Source organism: Diadema setosum, chromosome 6 (genome assembly GCF_964275005.1).
Source record: "Diadema setosum chromosome 6, eeDiaSeto1, whole genome shotgun sequence".
Classification (NCBI taxonomy): domain Eukaryota; kingdom Metazoa; phylum Echinodermata; class Echinoidea; order Diadematoida; family Diadematidae; genus Diadema; species Diadema setosum.
The window spans coordinates 5,116,260-5,133,968 of NC_092690.1; the positions used below are offsets into that span (position 1 = coordinate 5,116,260).

At 39.4% G+C, this 17,709-nt stretch overlaps 1 protein-coding gene across 1 annotated transcript in view; it reads right to left on the reverse strand.

Annotated features, from left to right (window-relative positions):
* Positions 1-17,709, reverse strand: part of LOC140229915 (DNA polymerase epsilon catalytic subunit A-like) — a 70,879-nt gene that overhangs the window by 42,627 nt on the left and 10,543 nt on the right. The window contains exons 12-29 of the mRNA XM_072310114.1: positions 17,337-17,549; positions 16,752-16,859; positions 15,521-15,649; positions 14,047-14,149; positions 13,209-13,355; positions 12,119-12,264; positions 11,184-11,332; positions 10,393-10,485; positions 9,197-9,341; positions 8,528-8,685; positions 7,305-7,500; positions 6,569-6,694; positions 5,470-5,661; positions 4,263-4,343; positions 3,699-3,818; positions 2,824-3,054; positions 1,387-1,593; positions 347-482 (exon numbers count right to left, since the gene is read on the reverse strand). Coding sequence (XP_072166215.1) covers positions 347-482; positions 1,387-1,593; positions 2,824-3,054; positions 3,699-3,818; positions 4,263-4,343; positions 5,470-5,661; positions 6,569-6,694; positions 7,305-7,500; positions 8,528-8,685; positions 9,197-9,341; positions 10,393-10,485; positions 11,184-11,332; positions 12,119-12,264; positions 13,209-13,355; positions 14,047-14,149; positions 15,521-15,649; positions 16,752-16,859; positions 17,337-17,549 — 2,680 coding nt within the window. The remainder of the gene's footprint in view (positions 1-346; positions 483-1,386; positions 1,594-2,823; positions 3,055-3,698; positions 3,819-4,262; positions 4,344-5,469; positions 5,662-6,568; positions 6,695-7,304; positions 7,501-8,527; positions 8,686-9,196; positions 9,342-10,392; positions 10,486-11,183; positions 11,333-12,118; positions 12,265-13,208; positions 13,356-14,046; positions 14,150-15,520; positions 15,650-16,751; positions 16,860-17,336; positions 17,550-17,709) is intronic.

Consider the following 17,709-nt stretch of genomic DNA (forward strand, 5'->3'; position numbering starts at 1 on the left):
ATACCTCAACAAAAATCAATGCTCTTAGTTTTGCAAAGTAATTCTGTTGGCATATTTTAGACTATGACAACAGAAAGTTGCATCCACATTCTCTCAAATCTTACGGAGATGACTATAGGTACTACCACAGGATAATGATTGTTAAACATCAGTGGTAACACATTATTTGAAAACTACACTGTAGCATTGCCACATCAGGTGGGAAAAGAAAGTAAAAATTTCTTCACTGCTGTGCTTGGTTTTCAACAGAACAAACACTCTCTCTTTGTTAAGAAATGCATACGGCAAAATTTAATCATCACATTAATCATGACAAGTGGCTATAAACTTGTTTCCGTATTCTCACTTGCGCCCTCGTTGCTGTCCTTTGGCGTCTTCTGATTGACGTAAAAGATGCGCGGGACCATCAGCTTGACGTGGTGGAGGTCCGAACCAATCAGGGCCCAGAGTTTGAAGAGGCCAGGATGACTCGTCTCCATGATCTGTTGGCAGCAGCAAAACAGAAAGACAAACAGTCAATCAAAGAACACATGACACACATTATTAACCCGTTTCTTTGAGAGCCTTCACTGCCCCAAAACGAGATTCTTTTTTCTTGTCAACAGAGAACAGACATATTGGTTTACCAGCCAGTGCGAACCAGTCAAGCTTTGCATGTAACCCCTTTCTATGATGAACTGCATGTGCCATCAAATTATGCAAAATATCGATCAGACATGAGGTATGAATAGAGCGTGCGTTGATGGGCTCATGACTTCTTTTGTTATACACAATGAGGACATCTGAATGAGGTCAGTGAAAGTCAAAATCTAGTGAACTCAGCCTAGACGGCTACGTATGTCTTCATACGAGTCTTATTGCAAAACAAGCACACCAAGACAAAAAATAAATGCAGTTTTGATATAGAAAAAGAACAGACACTGATAGAAGAAACTCTTAATCTATCAATCAAAAGTATTTTTTTTTTTTTTTGGTTAGCATACGTAACACAACTACACATGAATTCAAGTCACGAATGCAGACACTCTTGTCTACATTTTGAAAAGACCTGGTATAGCAGGTTCCCGTATATGGATTGACGCCACAGGAACCTGGTATGTAGACCAGGTTCTTGTAAAGAACAGGTCAACAGAGCTGGAGGAATAGCCGTGTCACTTACGTACATGACAAAGAACTAGAAATACACATAGAAACAGAAACACATGTATGAAATGCAGTATCACTTTTTGAACTGAGCTAGTCCAATAACGAGTAATGCTAGAAAAATCTGCTGAGAAATGGGTTTAATCAAATTCAACACATTTTATTTTTGCGACAATGCTCAGCATAAAACAAAGCTGGTATAAATTTTCAGCGTGGTGGCACAACCACCAGTCGGTCACTTACCTGAATGATCTGCCACGGCTGGTCAAGCATGGTCTTGGCAGTGCGGCGGAAGAAGCTGCCCAGCCCCGTGCTGGACAGTGCCCTCACGACTCCGCCACCAACGTCCATCCTGCCGGAGTCCACTCGTCGGCGCTTGCGCTCGCGCCTCTGTCTGGCCTGCAGCGCCCACTTCTGCTTGTGGTACGACACCCAGTTCTGGATGTGCTTCTGCAGATTTCAGGAAGAGAGATGCATAAAGTGTCTTTTTTTTTTCTTTTTTTTTTTTTACGGCCAAGTAAAAGACTTATTTCACTCTAATATATCAGTATCTGTTCTCTGTTTCCATATATTGTTGATAATTTTTTGATATTAGGAAATAGCTACAAACTTCATTTTGAGGGTTATCATTATAGAACATAACTGAAAATATATTGTAAATCCATCTAAAAGGCCTTCATAAGGACTTGAGTCCTTTTGCCAGAAATTATGAACTACATAACAATTTTGTTTTCCTATCTTTTATGCAGTACCATTGTGCAATTAGTACTAGGTATTAATTCATCTTACAAAAAGCATACCTTTGCAGAACAGATTAATACAAACAAGAAAGGACAACTGCTCTAGGAGTATGGAATTTGTACAAATATTCTACAGAAATTATGTGGCTGAGCAACCATTCAGAAATGTTGACTTTTTTTATTCTGAATCAACCTACAAACAGGATCACATCTCAGGATAATATCTTATTTATACATTATGAATGGTGAATAGTCTGTTGAGGACAAGCTGATTTGCCTTAACATGTTTTTCCTATAAACCTGCTTGAGCGTACTCGCAAATGGTCTTTTAACCCATAAAGGATGGGCTGATTTTGCTACAACATGCATTTCCCATAGACACTTGCCCGAATATACTCGGAACTAATCCTCAACGGGTTAATGGGATGAAGTGCTTTAAATTAATTGCCTACAAAATTGGGCAATTAATTTTTTTCGAATTCCATACCAAGTATGGAAGTATTGTACCAAGTATTGTTTGGAATTCCATACCAAGTGAGATACGTTCACGCTCAAACTTACGGTTATTCAAAAAGTCTCTCAAATACTCTCTCCTGCTCAGATACTGATCATCTAAATGTCTCCACCATTACCTCCATTTGTTTATGATACCATGTGTGTTCTGTATGTCATTTGTTGATTGTGCCTATATTATGCTGTCTACAGGACTTTCTCCCCAACTAGGACTCTGAGCCTTTTTTTTTTTCAAGTTCTCTGTTTATTTCACATTTCACTTCGACTTAAACAAAGGCGTAATTTCAGATTATAACAAAGAGATGATTAAGTGTATTGTATGCATTGTATTTGTTGCATTTTCTTTTTTTTTTTTAAATGGGAGTAACAAAACGAAATGAAACAAAACAAAAATTAAACAAACAAAAAGCAACATTGATATTTTCACCCTCTTTCTCCCCATGGAAGGAGCAGGACCCAAAACATCCTCCCATGACTCTGTGAGGGCCTCTGCACTATCGATACGCCCTTTCCCTCCGTCCTCCCGTTTCCTCTTGGTTGCTATGGCAACACCCTTGGGAGACTTCTTGGCACCGGAGGGCCTCCCAAAATCCTCCATGTCGGCTACGCTGGCCTCTGGTACTTCGTCGACCGTGGATGAGACTGGCTCCGAGTCTGGCTCGGGTCGGCTCTGTGACAGGAGTAAAAAGTTTTAAACCTAATATTAGCCATGTTGCCTATGTTAGGATAGAGTCCCAAAGTGATGATTTCATATACTGTAAAACGAGGAATGTTCACATGCATCTTAATTTTGCAAATTTTGAGAGAGAGCCAAGATCTGCGAAATTTAAATGCATGCAAAAAGTTCTTATCTACACTACTGTATATGGGTTGAATGTCAATGACAATTCGTGAAAATTTCACGCTTCAAAAACATCTTGCTTTAGAGTATCTTTCATTATAAATTGAATAGTGCTTGTTCCAAACAAGATATCCTTGCACAAGGTTTCAGACAACAGGCTGGAACCAGGTATGAAGAGCATTGTAATAGCAATTGTTCTGTTTGCAGATATGCAATATACGTGAGGTTGATAAAACCAGATTCCATGGCAAAGAATGGCTATGACATCACACTTTGATACTCTATAGACTGGCATGCGTGACATATTCCATTATGTTGTCTTACTATTTAACACCCTACTGACAATATCATTATTTACAGCCAGCTACTTTAAGGACTACAATTCCCATTCGAAAGGCGTGATTGGTCAGTGAAGAGGAAGGTGTCTGCCAATCAGCAGAGTTCTGGGCGTGGCTTCCCACCTGTTTGGGTTTCCTGATGAACATCTCACTGATCTTCTGTTGCTTGAAGACATCTTTCTTTTCACACAGCTTCTTGTGCAACCAGTCGGGGTGGGCCACCCTGGGAACGGGATTCGAAACCTGTTTTGGTGGAACAGCAGACATCGACATTAAAACTCTACCCAGATTTCATGTAAGGAAAGAAATTAATCAATTGGAAATGTGAATTCCATACCACAAAGCATAGTGTCAAATGATCCATTACAAGGTATCTCCCAAAACAGGGACCAATTTTCATGAATTATCCTTAACTACATGCCACCAACTCAGGTGGGAAACAAAGAAATGTAGTCAACTACATAATCATTCAAGTTTGAAGGCAAAATATCCTAGACCGCAAAAGTGTTTAAAAAAGAAGGAAAAACTGCATGTACTAAAGCGTAGTTAACCAAATTTCAGAAGAAATATATTTTTCATTTCAAAAGCAGATTTTTGCATTTGTCCATAAAAAAAAAAAAAAATACCTTGAAATCATTAAAACAAATACAAGTTGGCAGCTTCATATAGGCAACAATTGTTTCCTACCTGTTGAAGAGCAGCAGGGATAGTAATGATCTTCTGAATGCAGCTACCCAATCTCTCAATGTAGTAATTCCAGTCAAGGATCTGTAGACAGGAGGCAAAGAACCATAGAGAATCTCATGAACATGGAACCATTCATGAATAAACAATGTTATGTACTTGGATTTTAAATTTCACTACACCAATAACAGCCAGTGTCCAACATTATTCTGGGACTGCAACGCTGAATGCTTTTGGAAAACATTCTGTTTTTCAAAGCCATGTATTAAAGTTTTATGCAAGCATTTACACTGGAAATACAGCTTTATAGCAAAGTTGTAGAGAAATCTGCAAGCTTTGGTGTGGATGTAAATTTGTGACATACGCGTATTGCAATTTATTGATCAGTTTGTGCAGCGTAGTGCATTCAAGCAAAATACTGTGTATGTAAAGCTGGCAAAACTAACCGAGCCTCGCCATCAAAGTGAGGAACCACAACACAACTACAAAACTTATACCAATTTATACATTACTTATAGATATTTGTATGTTACTCACGTATTAAAGTGCATAATTATATTACAGAAGTTACATATTAGAAAGTCCAATAGAGAGCCCTCAAGATAAGTCCACTGAACAAAAAATAATGGCACTTTCTAGCGCAACCCCCAACCATCGGGGTTCATTGCTGCAGAATTCAAAATGGCGCGCTGACCACTCAGCAAATACAAATTATGCGTGCGCGTGCATGGCTGGAAGCAGTGCCGTATATACCGCACTGGCTGGAAGTGTAGCGATCTATATACTGCGTGTGTGCGCTCTTTAGTACACTGTAGCAGCACGCACGGTCCAATCGCGTGAACTCCCGATTATCAAATGTACCGTTCGCATATTCTGCATATAATCTTTATTTTCGGTAAGTTGTGAAATGTGTATGTCAATATCGATAACATAGCTATGTAGTGTCATTAATGAAGATTACATTTAATGAGTTTGAGGTGACAAAAAAATGATCGTAAAGCGATCGCTGAGCTCTCTTTGTGTTGTGGGTAGTGCCGGTACAGCCCTGTCACTATTTATACAGCGACTGGGCTGTGTATAGTTAGCAAAACTGAAGTCGGGCGTGCAAATGCATAACACACAGGATTAAAGTGACTCAAAGACACCTACAGCTGTATCAATATCTAGTGACTGTCAATGAAACTTTCAAGTGCTTGAGGGTCAGACTCACATTCCTGATGTCATAGTCCATCATGCCCTGGAACTTGAGCCATTTCTTGAGGTAGTGCTTCTTGATGCTCGGCTCTGCCTGGAAGATAGCCAGCGGGATGGCGCGCTCTGTCACCGGGGCACCCTCTGGCTTCCGAGCGATGATAAACTTGCAGGCGAGTCCCTTGTCCTTCACCATCTGGTCTCCCAGAAACTGTTGATGAAAGAAAATAGAAAATTGAAGCCTCTACCATTGAAAGTGAACATTTTTGCAGTGTGGACATTTTCCACAACTACAGCAACATGAAACTTGTGCACATATACACAATTTTTATTCATTTATTCATTTATTTTTTGCTTGTCACATATCACATTATAAAACTTCATTCTACATCTTTGACTTCAAGTTAGACATATTGTAGGGGTATATATGTTAATGTTATTTTTTTTTTCATGTTTCCAAGTCTTGTAGGGTTGTGTGAATTTGCTGTCGTACTGCAGACCAGTTGCCTTCTATGGCAGTATGTGCTGCCAAAGCCCAAAAACCACTGCGGCAGCAGTGAGCTGTTTGAAGTGCTTGTTATATTGTCGTGACCACTAGCAACTTCGTCTTACTCTGCCAAATGTGAAAAATGACTCGTGTGAAAATTTCTGCTTTTACAGGAGTAAGAGGTACACTGGGGTTTGACTCTCTGCCTCTAACAACTTACATGTGGTGTTGTTTTTTTCTTTGTATGGTCATTACTGGTAATGATGTTTCCATGGCAAAACATTAGCAAATTAAATTTTTTCTAAGGTGTATGTACATTTGTACACATAGATAAATATTAGGCTCTAAATAGTAGGAGTGGTCTTGGTATCAAATTTGATTCTTTGGACTATACAAATATCTTTCCTCATCTGCAATGACTAAAAATATACACTTATTTCTTTCTTTTTTTCAGTTGTAAACATCTTCATGGTGAATATATTGTTCAATTTGAAAAAAACAAATGAGCAAGATTTACTCAAATATTAGTAATTCAGAAAGACATGAACACAATCACACACACACACACAAACACAATCACATCTGCCACATCCAACGTATTGATAGATATCCCTTTGCAATGCACCATTACCTCAGCTAGTCGTTTAGCTGTGCTAATGGACGTGGACTTCTGTTCTCCGTAATCCTCCAGCTTACGTGACATGCTGCGGTTCTCTGAGATCAGATCAAAGAGCTCAGAATCTGGCATGTCGACAGCCTGCAAGAGGAAAACACATAATTACTGATAACGTATGCTATGGAGGACTTTCATGGTAAAGTTTGTGACAACCTGACTATAGTGAACTTTACTTATTCATTTGTTATTTGAATTCACTTTGACTTTGACATATGGCATCAAGGATTTGCAAGCCGTTTTGTGGAGAAACTAAGTCAAAAACTTTGATTTACCATTTCACAGATGAGAACATTTCTGTACATGTATCTAACAAGAATACTTGTGTTCAATTTTCACATTAATTCATTAGAGCAAAAAATCTGCAAAAAATTTCACATCATGAAATCTTCCACATCTGCAAAGGTTTTTATATTGTAAAACCAAAAATTTTCACGTGCATGAAACTTGCAAATTACACGAGGAGGCAAGATTCGTGAAGTTTACTGCACATGAAAGTGTTTGTCTCCACAAGAATGCCAGTGGCGATTCGTGAAAGTTTCATACTGTGAATATTTCTGGTTTTACAGTACACACCCATCCCACAAAAAAAAATAATAAATAAATAAATACATAAATTTAAAAAATAAATAAATAAACATTGACGCTATCGACAGTTTTTGTTTATGGAAGACAGATTGTCTCATCGGCCCACCTTGCTGTAGAGAACATCCAGCCAGTAGTCCGCTACCTTGGCGACCGCTGCGTAGCACTCGTCCAACGTGGCCCCCTTTAGGAAGGCTTCGAAGACGGAGGCTTGGAAGATTTTGATCAGCTGCAGTTCTCCATTGCGCTTCACCTCGAAGCCCTTCAGCTCCGCTAGCGAGCCATCAAAGTTGAAGACAGCATACCTGTAGGGTCACAAAGACAAGGGAATGCAGGTTTGTCTCTATAAGCAAGGGATGCATGAAGCTACCAAGATTCACACACTAAAATCAGGGTGATTCCAATGAGATATTTGTGGGTTGCATGTAGCTGATAGGGAAACAATGATTATCAAATAAGGATTTTTCTTTTATTTTCTCATATTAGGCCATGAAAAGATATCTTAAAGTTTTCAGGGAGCCTCTTGCAAAATAACAGGGACTTGGAAGCTCTGAAAGTATAGATAAGTAGGTGGACTGATTGACGGATAGATAGACACATGGATAGAGAGATAGGAAGAGTGAGGGATGGATAGTTTTATGTGTGATAAACAATGCAATTTTAGAGAAACAGATAAGGGGTAAAGCAAACTGGTTGAATGAACACAGGCGGTGGACACGCAGATGAATGAATGGGTAAATGAATGAAAGAATGAATGAATGAATGAATGAATGAATGAATGAATGAATGAATGAATGAATGAATGAATGAAAGAATGAATGAATGAATGAATGAATGAATGAATGAATGAATGAATGAATGGATGAATGAATGAATGAATGAATGAATGAATGAAAGAATGAAAGAATGAATGAATGAATGAATGAATGAATGAATGAATGAATGGTGAAACAGCATGATGAATGCAGGGATAGATCAGACGAATAAATGGACAATGACTACATTCAGCTTACAAGACAAATACTGTATACGCCATATATTTTTGCAAATCGGGAATTCCTGACGATTTCGCGAGTGGTTAAATTCGCGATCGTGAAGTCCTGTACTGAACGGAGAAGTGTACACGTGTACGTCACATTCATATCGGGATCAGAGTCAATATTTTCGCGTGTCTTTAATTTTGTGAATAGCACCTGACTTGTAAAATTCACAAAAATAAAAAACTCACGAAATATTTGGCATGTGCAGTAGATGGATGGATTGTACAATGGCTGAATAAAAAGATGGCTGGATGAAGGGAAGCACATTCAACGTAAGAAAAACAAAAATTACCTCTTCTTGAGTTTCTTCCCCTCTTCTTTGGACGCAGGTAGGATCATGGCCAGGTAGGGGCCGTCCACCTCAAAGAAGATGGAGTTCTCGCTCCGCACCTCGTACGTCAGGTTCATGGGGTCCACCAGTTCCTGGTATTGATCGTTGGTGTTGTAGTCCTGGAGAGAAAAGGGGGGCAGGTTGCAGAGGGTTTACAGACAGATCTCAAAACATCTATCAACAGACAAACACCTTCCCCCCCCCCCCTCCTTCATTACAGTATCTGTAATACTGTAAAATGAGCAATGTTTTTGTGCATTTTAATTTTGTGAAATTCGCGCGAGCCAAGATTCGTGAGATTTAGATGCACATGAAAGTTCTTGCCTACACTATATGCATTGAATGCCTGTGGCAGTTTGCGCAAAGTTCAAGCCACAAAAAAAAAAAAGGCCGTCGGCTCAAATTCGTTAAAATTTCATGGCACGAATATACATTGTTTTACAGTATGCTCGAAGATATCTTGTTTGCAACTAGGAGAGGAGAGGACATTCATAAAGAGTAGAGAAAAATACAAAACAAGACAGAAGAATTAAATAAACTGTCTAGATGCATAGTCAACTTCAATGTCACAAACTAAAAGCCCACATTTTGGAAAGATACAACATCTTCCACAAAGAGGCAGAAACTCACCCGAACCATGATGTTGAGCATTGCCCCGGGGTAGGAGATGGCCACTTTGGGCTTCTTGGGGTTGGTCGTCTTCACATTGAAGTTCTCTGGGAAGCTGGCTGGGAGCACACACCAGATTCCATCAGTGTCCAACTCCAGAGGGCGCCTGCCAAGAAATCATGACATATTTAATTTTTATAGATTAAAAAAAAAAGAATAAAGAAGGAAACCAGAGAAGATCTCTGAGAGTGCAGACCTCTGCCAAGCAGAATTTTCCACCACAGATCTTGTTCTTCCATAGAGATCAGTGATTTCCACTCATACACCTGTACATGCACGCTGAAAATAGCCCACTCTCCCAATACAGAAGCCTTTTGCTACGTCATCAACTTCCAGCTGCGTGGCGTGCCTTGCCCTAGCAGAAACTAGAGCACACACTTTAGTGCACGTATGAAAACTTCAAAAATATGCAGCTTGAACTCCCAAGTTCATTGACCCAACCTGCCAAAATATCAAAAATCCTTCATAAAATCCACAAAAAATCACTAACAAAATTTAATCATCTGTTACCTGTGTCATTTCTCAACCTTTCCCGTAAGTTGCATCCAAATCCGTTCACAACTTATTGAGTTATTTTGCACATGGACAAACCAATGCCGATGAAAACATAACCTCCTCCCTCGGCGGAGGTAATAAACATCATTTTCAGAGTGCATGTAATGCACATGAATATTACCTCAGTGAAAATAACGCAGGAAGAGAGAAGACAGTGAGATTACAGTCTCTTTCTAGAGACAAAACATAATCTCTTTTTATTTTGTTTGTTTCATAAAGACAGGGAGAGCAATGGAAGAACAGATGGAAAGGTAGCAGGAAAATATACAGACACAGAAATGCACACACTGTAAAGCGCCCGAGAGACATGGAAAAAACAACAACAGATGGACTGACAGACAGACAGATAGAGAGACAGACTAGAAAGCGATAAGAACAGATGAACACAAAAACTCTCAGACTAACAGATTGACTGCTGAGACAGACATTGATAAATGGAAAGACAGAATTTCTAATGTTTTCTTTTCTTTCCTTTTTGTATAAATGTTGTAAAACATGTATATAGCGCCATGCAAATGCTGTGAATTATCATCATCAGACAGGCAGACAGACAGAGAAATAAACACACACAAACACACTTGCAAACAGACACACCAACTCACCCAATCTGTTCTACCAGCTCCCTGGCCCTGGTGATGATACCAGCTCCCGTGTAGCAGACGATGCCTGCCATCTCCATGGAGTACCAGCGAGCTCTGAGGAGGAGGAGCGAGTATAAGTGTGACAAGTGACATGGAAAAACATGAGGAGCTGTTGTGGATGAGCGGTAAAGACTAAAGACTCAAAATTGTACGGTACCAAGTTCAGGTCCTTGGCAGCTATACAAGTAGTAAAGACCTTTAGGGATGACACTTTACCCACATTGTATACATGTAGTTCAACAAAGATAAATTGATTAAAAGTAATGTGTACAAAAGACACATGAGATGTGTACTGGTAGCATCAAATTTACTCACGAGTACATAAGGTAACAGGTACAATGTGTACAAGAGACTGTTATCTCACTCTCAATGGTCCCACAAGCACTTGCTAATGGATAGTCAATCTTTTGCCCCTGAGATAAAGCTATTACCAAAACAGTAAACTAGTACTGGGTGACACTGGGTGAGGAAAGGATTAACTGATGCAAAGAGACCAAGAATGCTACTGGAGTACTATAACACACACACAAAAAAAAACAACAACAACAACAACAAAACCTAATGTACAACCAACATACAAACAAAATAAAATTTCCCACAGAAAACACAATACCGATGAATAGGAACAGGATACCAATGATAGCTTGATTTGAAGTATCAAGTACATGAATGTTTGGTCATAAGTGACTACCATTCACTGACACAAACCGCTTTTTCTACCAACTCTAGAGGGCTCCCTTCCCCTTCCTCACCCTTTCCTCATGACGTAGCCGTAGAACGAGTTCAGGATGCACTTGTGGGCCAGCTGAAGCGAGTCGTAGAGAATCTCCTTATTCATGGCACTCTTGATCTCAGCGGCATCTCCCTTCTCCACAGCAGCTGATACCTTCTTCTTCCAAACCTGCAGGATTTGATTGAAAACTTGTTTCTATAGCTGCATTCATACACATCCAAAATCAACCATCGATGAAACTTGAATTTTGCAACAAAAAATAGTGAAGAATTATTGCAAATTCTCATGATTGCAATGTAAAAATCAGTCCTTCTTGTTTTTTTAAAGCATTGCAATGAAAGCCCTTCAAAAAGAAACTCAAAAGCCATTCATTTCAAGAACAAAACCGATGACTATGTAATTGTTGATTATTTGTATTTGTAGTCGATTTACATGTTTGTTTTCCTTTGCTAAAAGTGTACAGCGTTTTGAAACATTTTTGTTCTAAAGGGATCATATAGTTTTGGTTGAGACCTAACTTCTGGTTTCTAATATCCTTTGGTGAGATAATGAGAGACCTCTTATGAAATATGAAGGAGCATGTAATTCCATGAGGGATTCAACATTTCTTTGATGAAAATTGGTTAAAAAATGACTGAGATATCCAATACAGAGCAATTTTAATAAAAGATGGGACCCACCTTAGGATCGCATTGTTTTACTTTGTTTTGTGATGTCTCAGCCATTCCAAAACCGATTTTCATCTAATACACTTTGAATTCCTCTTAGAATGGTATGCTCTGCATTATTTTATAAGTGGTTTCTTGGTACCTCGCAAAAAGTTAAAAGCCTAATCCTCATCTCCACCAATACTAAACCATCCCTTTCAGCGCTCTATAAATTTTCCATATTATTATTATTATTCAGACAAGTGAAAGACACTAAGGTCTCCCTGTTACAAAGAGATGCTATTACCTTCAGAAGTCCCTTGAACTCGTATCTCCTGTCACGGAACGCCCTCACGGTGTCGACGTAGAAGGAGTTCTCTCGCTGGCAGATGGTGGTCTCCCTTTCCTCCTGCCGCGTCACCTTGGTCTTCTTGTACGCCTTGCGACAGTAATCTGGACCAAACACACACCACAGGATGTACCGTGTTAGTTCCTAGACCATCTCCCGGGATGTTTTGTTGGATATACTCCAGTCCCACTAAACCAGGGTCCCATTTCATAAAAGATGTTAGCATGGCAACTCTTGCTGAAATAGCAACTTCCCATAGCAACAGCCAATCAAGATCAAGCTGGATTCTTGTTGTTAAAATGACAATTGTCATTCCCTGGAGAGTGCGACTTTTTATGAAATTGTGCCGTGTTGTTTGAAAATGAATTTGTTTGCTTTTTTTCAGCATAATACATGACCAAGAAAAAAAATTCATCAATTTCTTCAAAACAATTAAGTGAGGAATCCTGCTGCAGGTAACATCAAATCCACATCTAACCAAGATGCAAGTTTAACCCGTTGAGGACGAGTCCCAAGTATACTCGGGAAACGTGTGTTGTAGCAAAATCAAACCGTCCTCAACGGGTTAACAAACACACAAGAAGCAGTCTAAAATGATCCCCTGGCATTCATAACTCTCCTAAGACTTGATTACTAATTTGACTGACTAAAGGATAAAAATTGAGTGACTCATTGTCAGAGTTGTCCCCATTGACTCATCAAAATCTAGGAGATTACAAGGAGCAATAATAGAGATACTTTTGCACTTTACACATCTCAACTGGCAAAAATTAATTTTTGAATTGGAAAGGTTTTTATGTCCTTTTGGCAAAATAGGAAGAGATATTGAATTCTCGATCACTTTTGATGGAAACAACTCGACGCAAGGATCATTATTTTGAAAAAAAAAAATGGCAACAGGCATGCACACAGACAGTCAGTAGATGTGGTGCAATTGGTAAAATTTAGTAGAATGGGGGTGGCGACTACATAGTTCGAGAGAATATAAAGAAGACAAAAACGACTCAAAGAAAAAAAAATAAGCAAACATGGCGGCCAGTCTGAATACCTTGCAAGCGTTTCTTTTCCAGCGTGGCTTGCTCCTCTCTGCTCAGTTCATGGAAGACCCGGTGAGGCTCGCCGGGATTGGCCGGTGGAATCTTCTCTATCTCTAGCTGCTGTTGAATTCTGTGGTACTCCCCCCTGCTTGCTGGCACTGTCATGGATCAAATAAAAAAATTCAAAGTCAGTTGGAGGCAAAGAAGGGGTGACTATGATTACATAATTGAAACAGCACAATGATTACAGAATTTGATGCTGTACAAAGAGACACATTTTGGGGATTGTGTAAATGATGGAATGATGACAAAACTTTGAATATAACGCTACTTCTTTTTTACCAACTTATACATCTGCTGACATGTTTTCTTCCCAATCAGCAGAGACTACTATCAGTAAGGAGCAACGGGAAATGATTAATCCATATTATATCAAAGGGCCTTATAGTGGGGCTGTTACAATGTACTGAAAGGTTCTGTTATGTACATATGTTACAGCCAAACCTTTTGGGTAAAGGAACTAAATGTCTAGTATAGACAGCTTTGCAAGTAGCAGATGAGAGCATTTGTCCATAAAGGGTAAAAGAGCACTCCAGGGCCCTATTTCATAAAAGATGTTAGAATAGTAACTCTTGCTGGAATGGCAACTTCCCATAGCAACAGCCAATCCAGGAAGCTGGATTTTTGTCGTTACTATGACAACTGCCATTCCAGTAAGAGCAGCTTTTATATCAACTTTTTATGAAATGGGGCCTAGATATTTAATTCAAGGCCCTGCTGCTATAAAATCAAACCTAAAATAGGCCACATTCTCCTTGAACCAAATAAATCTAAAGGCAGAAATCATACTGTAGTCGCCACGCCACATCCAAGACATCTTTCGCTGGCATCGCGCCCCGGGCTTGTTGAAGTCGCAGGCTGCACACACTGCCTCGTCTACCATTGCTGATGGCTGAAATGCAAGCAAATTACAGGTAAGTGAGAAATAATATCTCATTCTTCTTAAAAACAGAAGCACGAAAAGAAAAGTGTATGAAGACATATAAGGTTGATGCCTGTCTTCAATATACACCATGATCAAACAACTGCTTTCCCTAAATCAGGTACCTAGGTACTGTAAAACATGATATATTCGTGGCATGAAATTTTCGGGAATTGGAGCTGACGGCCTCTTTTGTGGCATGAAATTTTCGCGAAGTGCCACAGGTGTGCAATGCATACAGTGTAGACAAGAACTTTCGCGGGCATTTTATTTTCGCGAATCTTGGTGCTCGCGAAATTCGCGAAATTAAAATGCACGAGAACATTCGTTTTACAGTATATGATATGCTATAAAAGACTGATGCTAAGGTAACCATATTTTCGCACCAATAGGGTAATATGTAGCCTTTGGTGACAAATTTAAGCTGTCGGCAACAAGTCCCAAGTATGCTCTGCTAGGTGTCTATGGGAAACAAGTTTAGTGCTATTGCAAAATTAGGTTGTCCTGAATGGGTCAAGTTTGTTTTTCTCTGAGAGTGAATCAAATTTGACCAAGTTTGTATCTATGGCCCTAATTCACGAAGGTGGTACAAATGAAACCATGGTTTAAACCATGGACAAAAACCATGGTGCGCCAAGTGTCGCATAGAATATGTCGTTACGAAATCAGTCATTTCGTTGATGAAATGATTATTTTGTAACGAAATAACAAAATTTTGTAACTTAATGAACATTTCGTCCACGGAATGATAATTTCGTTAACGAAACAGTCATTTTGTCGACGAAATGACCCATTTCATAATGAAATATTCCATGCGACACTTGGCATTCCATGGTTTTTGTCCATGGTTTAAATCATGGTTTCATTTGTACCACCTTCGTGAATTCGGGCCTTTGTGTCTACAAGTTCAGTCGAGTTCTTTCATTCTAACAAGCATCCACTATGCCATGCCATAGATATTCTGTTGATTTAATGCCGGATTGACCAAGCCAACAATAAAATTTATCACTCTGTATGAAATACCAGTGATCATGTCAAATATGTAAATACAGTCACTAACACACATACTGTACTTGTTAAATTCCTCTGTACACTAGTTTACAATGAGATAACATACCACTGACTCTACTGCATTTCATGAGTCTTATCCAGTTAGCTTGACTAGTTTCATATTGCTGTTCATTATTGATAGATTACTTAAGAAAGCCAACAATTTCTTGAATGCAAGAAAAAATATTAATTTGACAAGTTTGACAACACAGGTGATTGTGTTATATGACTTTCACACTAACCAGAATCGATGAGAGAGACTAGAAGAAAGAGAAGGGATTTCTGCCTTACCTGAAGCCTGTTAGTGAGAATGATGTTGGGGTACATTGCACCGACGTCGAGATGGTAGATGACCGGGTTCTCCAGCCGGGCGGGAGTGTCGCGGAGAGCCGCTAGCTTCTCCTTGATCTCTTCACAGACCTGACCATGATGACGACGACGATGATGATGACGACGAGGATGATGATGAGGATGATGATGATGATGACAATGATGGTGGTGATGAGAAGGAGGTGGAAGAGAAGAATGCGAATGATAATGGTGATGGACATGATGATGGCGGTGGTGGTAGTGGCGGTCAATGATGATAATGATGATGATGATGATGATGATGATGATGATGATGACGATAATAATGGTGGGATGATGATGATGATGATGATGACAATGATGACGATGATGACGAGGTGGAGGAGGAGGAGAATGCGAATGATAATGGTGATGGACATGAAGATCATTGCAACGATGATGATGACGGAGGTGGTGGTGGTGGTGGTCAGTGATGGTGATGAAGAAGATGATGATGATGAAGACAAGGCAATGATAATGGTAATGATAGTAATGTTTGTAGTGATATTCATGATGAAGATGATGTAGAAGGAAGGGCAGAAGAAAAAATAAAATCCTCTGTATAAGAATCACTATGCCAGAACATGTATCATGAATATATAATAGACATACCCAGTAATTCATCTCTGTTACTTAGTACATATGTAGTCGATGTAGAATTGAAAGAAAACAAACAACAGAAGAGGCAAATATATTGTGGGTAATTTTTGATCATGTACAGTTGTACCGATATGAGAAGGCAAGAAGTGCAATGCTACTCATGAAAGGGCTGCTTCAGGTTCTAAAGTACATAATCTAAAAAGAAAGAAAGAATAACATTAAAGTAAAGAATTGGATACTGTTTATAGATTCGCTTGTAGATGTTCGATGCAAGATATGACAGTAAACAGAGAAGGGGATTTTTTTTTCCTTTTTAAGTAATCAGCAAATGAAGTTACCTTAAATATGAAATACCCACTTATGGCACTTATGGCACAAGTACTTTTTCCAAAGGTATACTGACGGAATAATGGCACAACTAACTTTCTATAATAATAATAATGACGATATGGCCTTCGAAATCAAGGGTCCTTCATGCACAAGAAGAAGGGACAATGAAATGGAGTACAGACACTGACAATGATAAGGTTAAAAGAGAACCATCATTTTTTTTTTCTTTTTTTTTTTAACTCACTTCCTCAAAGTTAGTGACGGTGTTGATGGGTATCTTCTCTTCAACCTCGATGGCGTGCTTCATGGTCCTTTCCACATCGTCAATTAGCCCCTGGAATGCCTCAGGTACCTGCAGTGGAGGTTGGTGCAGTGTTCACAACATAACACATTGGGAAAATATCAAACACTGCACGGCAAAGCTAGCAAAGCATTCTCTTTTTCACATTGTATTGTTGGAGCTGGCATAATTATTCTCTCTCAAATGAATCGGAACCAAACTGAATAAAATAGACAGCAACCGTGCAATTCAAGAATAAGCATGCTACTAAAGACAAATATCCTCTAAAGGGTAAAGGTCCTCAACTCCAGTGTACATTTTTTTTTGCATGGAAAACGAGTCTCCTCAGATGTAAACATAGAACAAATGAGAAGCACATAAATCCTGACAAAATAGAGGACACAACATTTTAATATCAATTTCTGGATTAGAATTTGATCTAATTTCATGAAGTTGGAAAAATTAAACACTAACAAACCATTACAATATCTCATGAGGAAATAAAATTCACAACAGACGAATGAAACTCAAGAAATGCCGAGGACGCACCATTCGGAAGCGGCAGGGCAGGTCGCTGCGGAAGACGCCGGACTCCAGCGCCTCCACGTGGCCGCCGACGTACGTCTCTGTCTCCAGGACGTGGCCGTCTCGCGTCAGCTGATTGAAAGCCTGCTCCTGCTTGTTGGGGAAGACGATGTTGGCGTGGAACGCCTGCACCATCAGCAGCGCCTCGCAGAGGGTGCCCGACCCCTTTCTCAGAACCTGTCGTAGAATGAATGGACAGCAACAAAAAACATCAATGCATCTTTCATGAGGAGCAATGCACTTCTTGTCTTTTCATGTCTTTACAACTCAAAATTTCATGATCAGAAGTTACCAACTACTATTGGCCTCTTCTGTTTGTTTGTTTGTTTTTCAATTC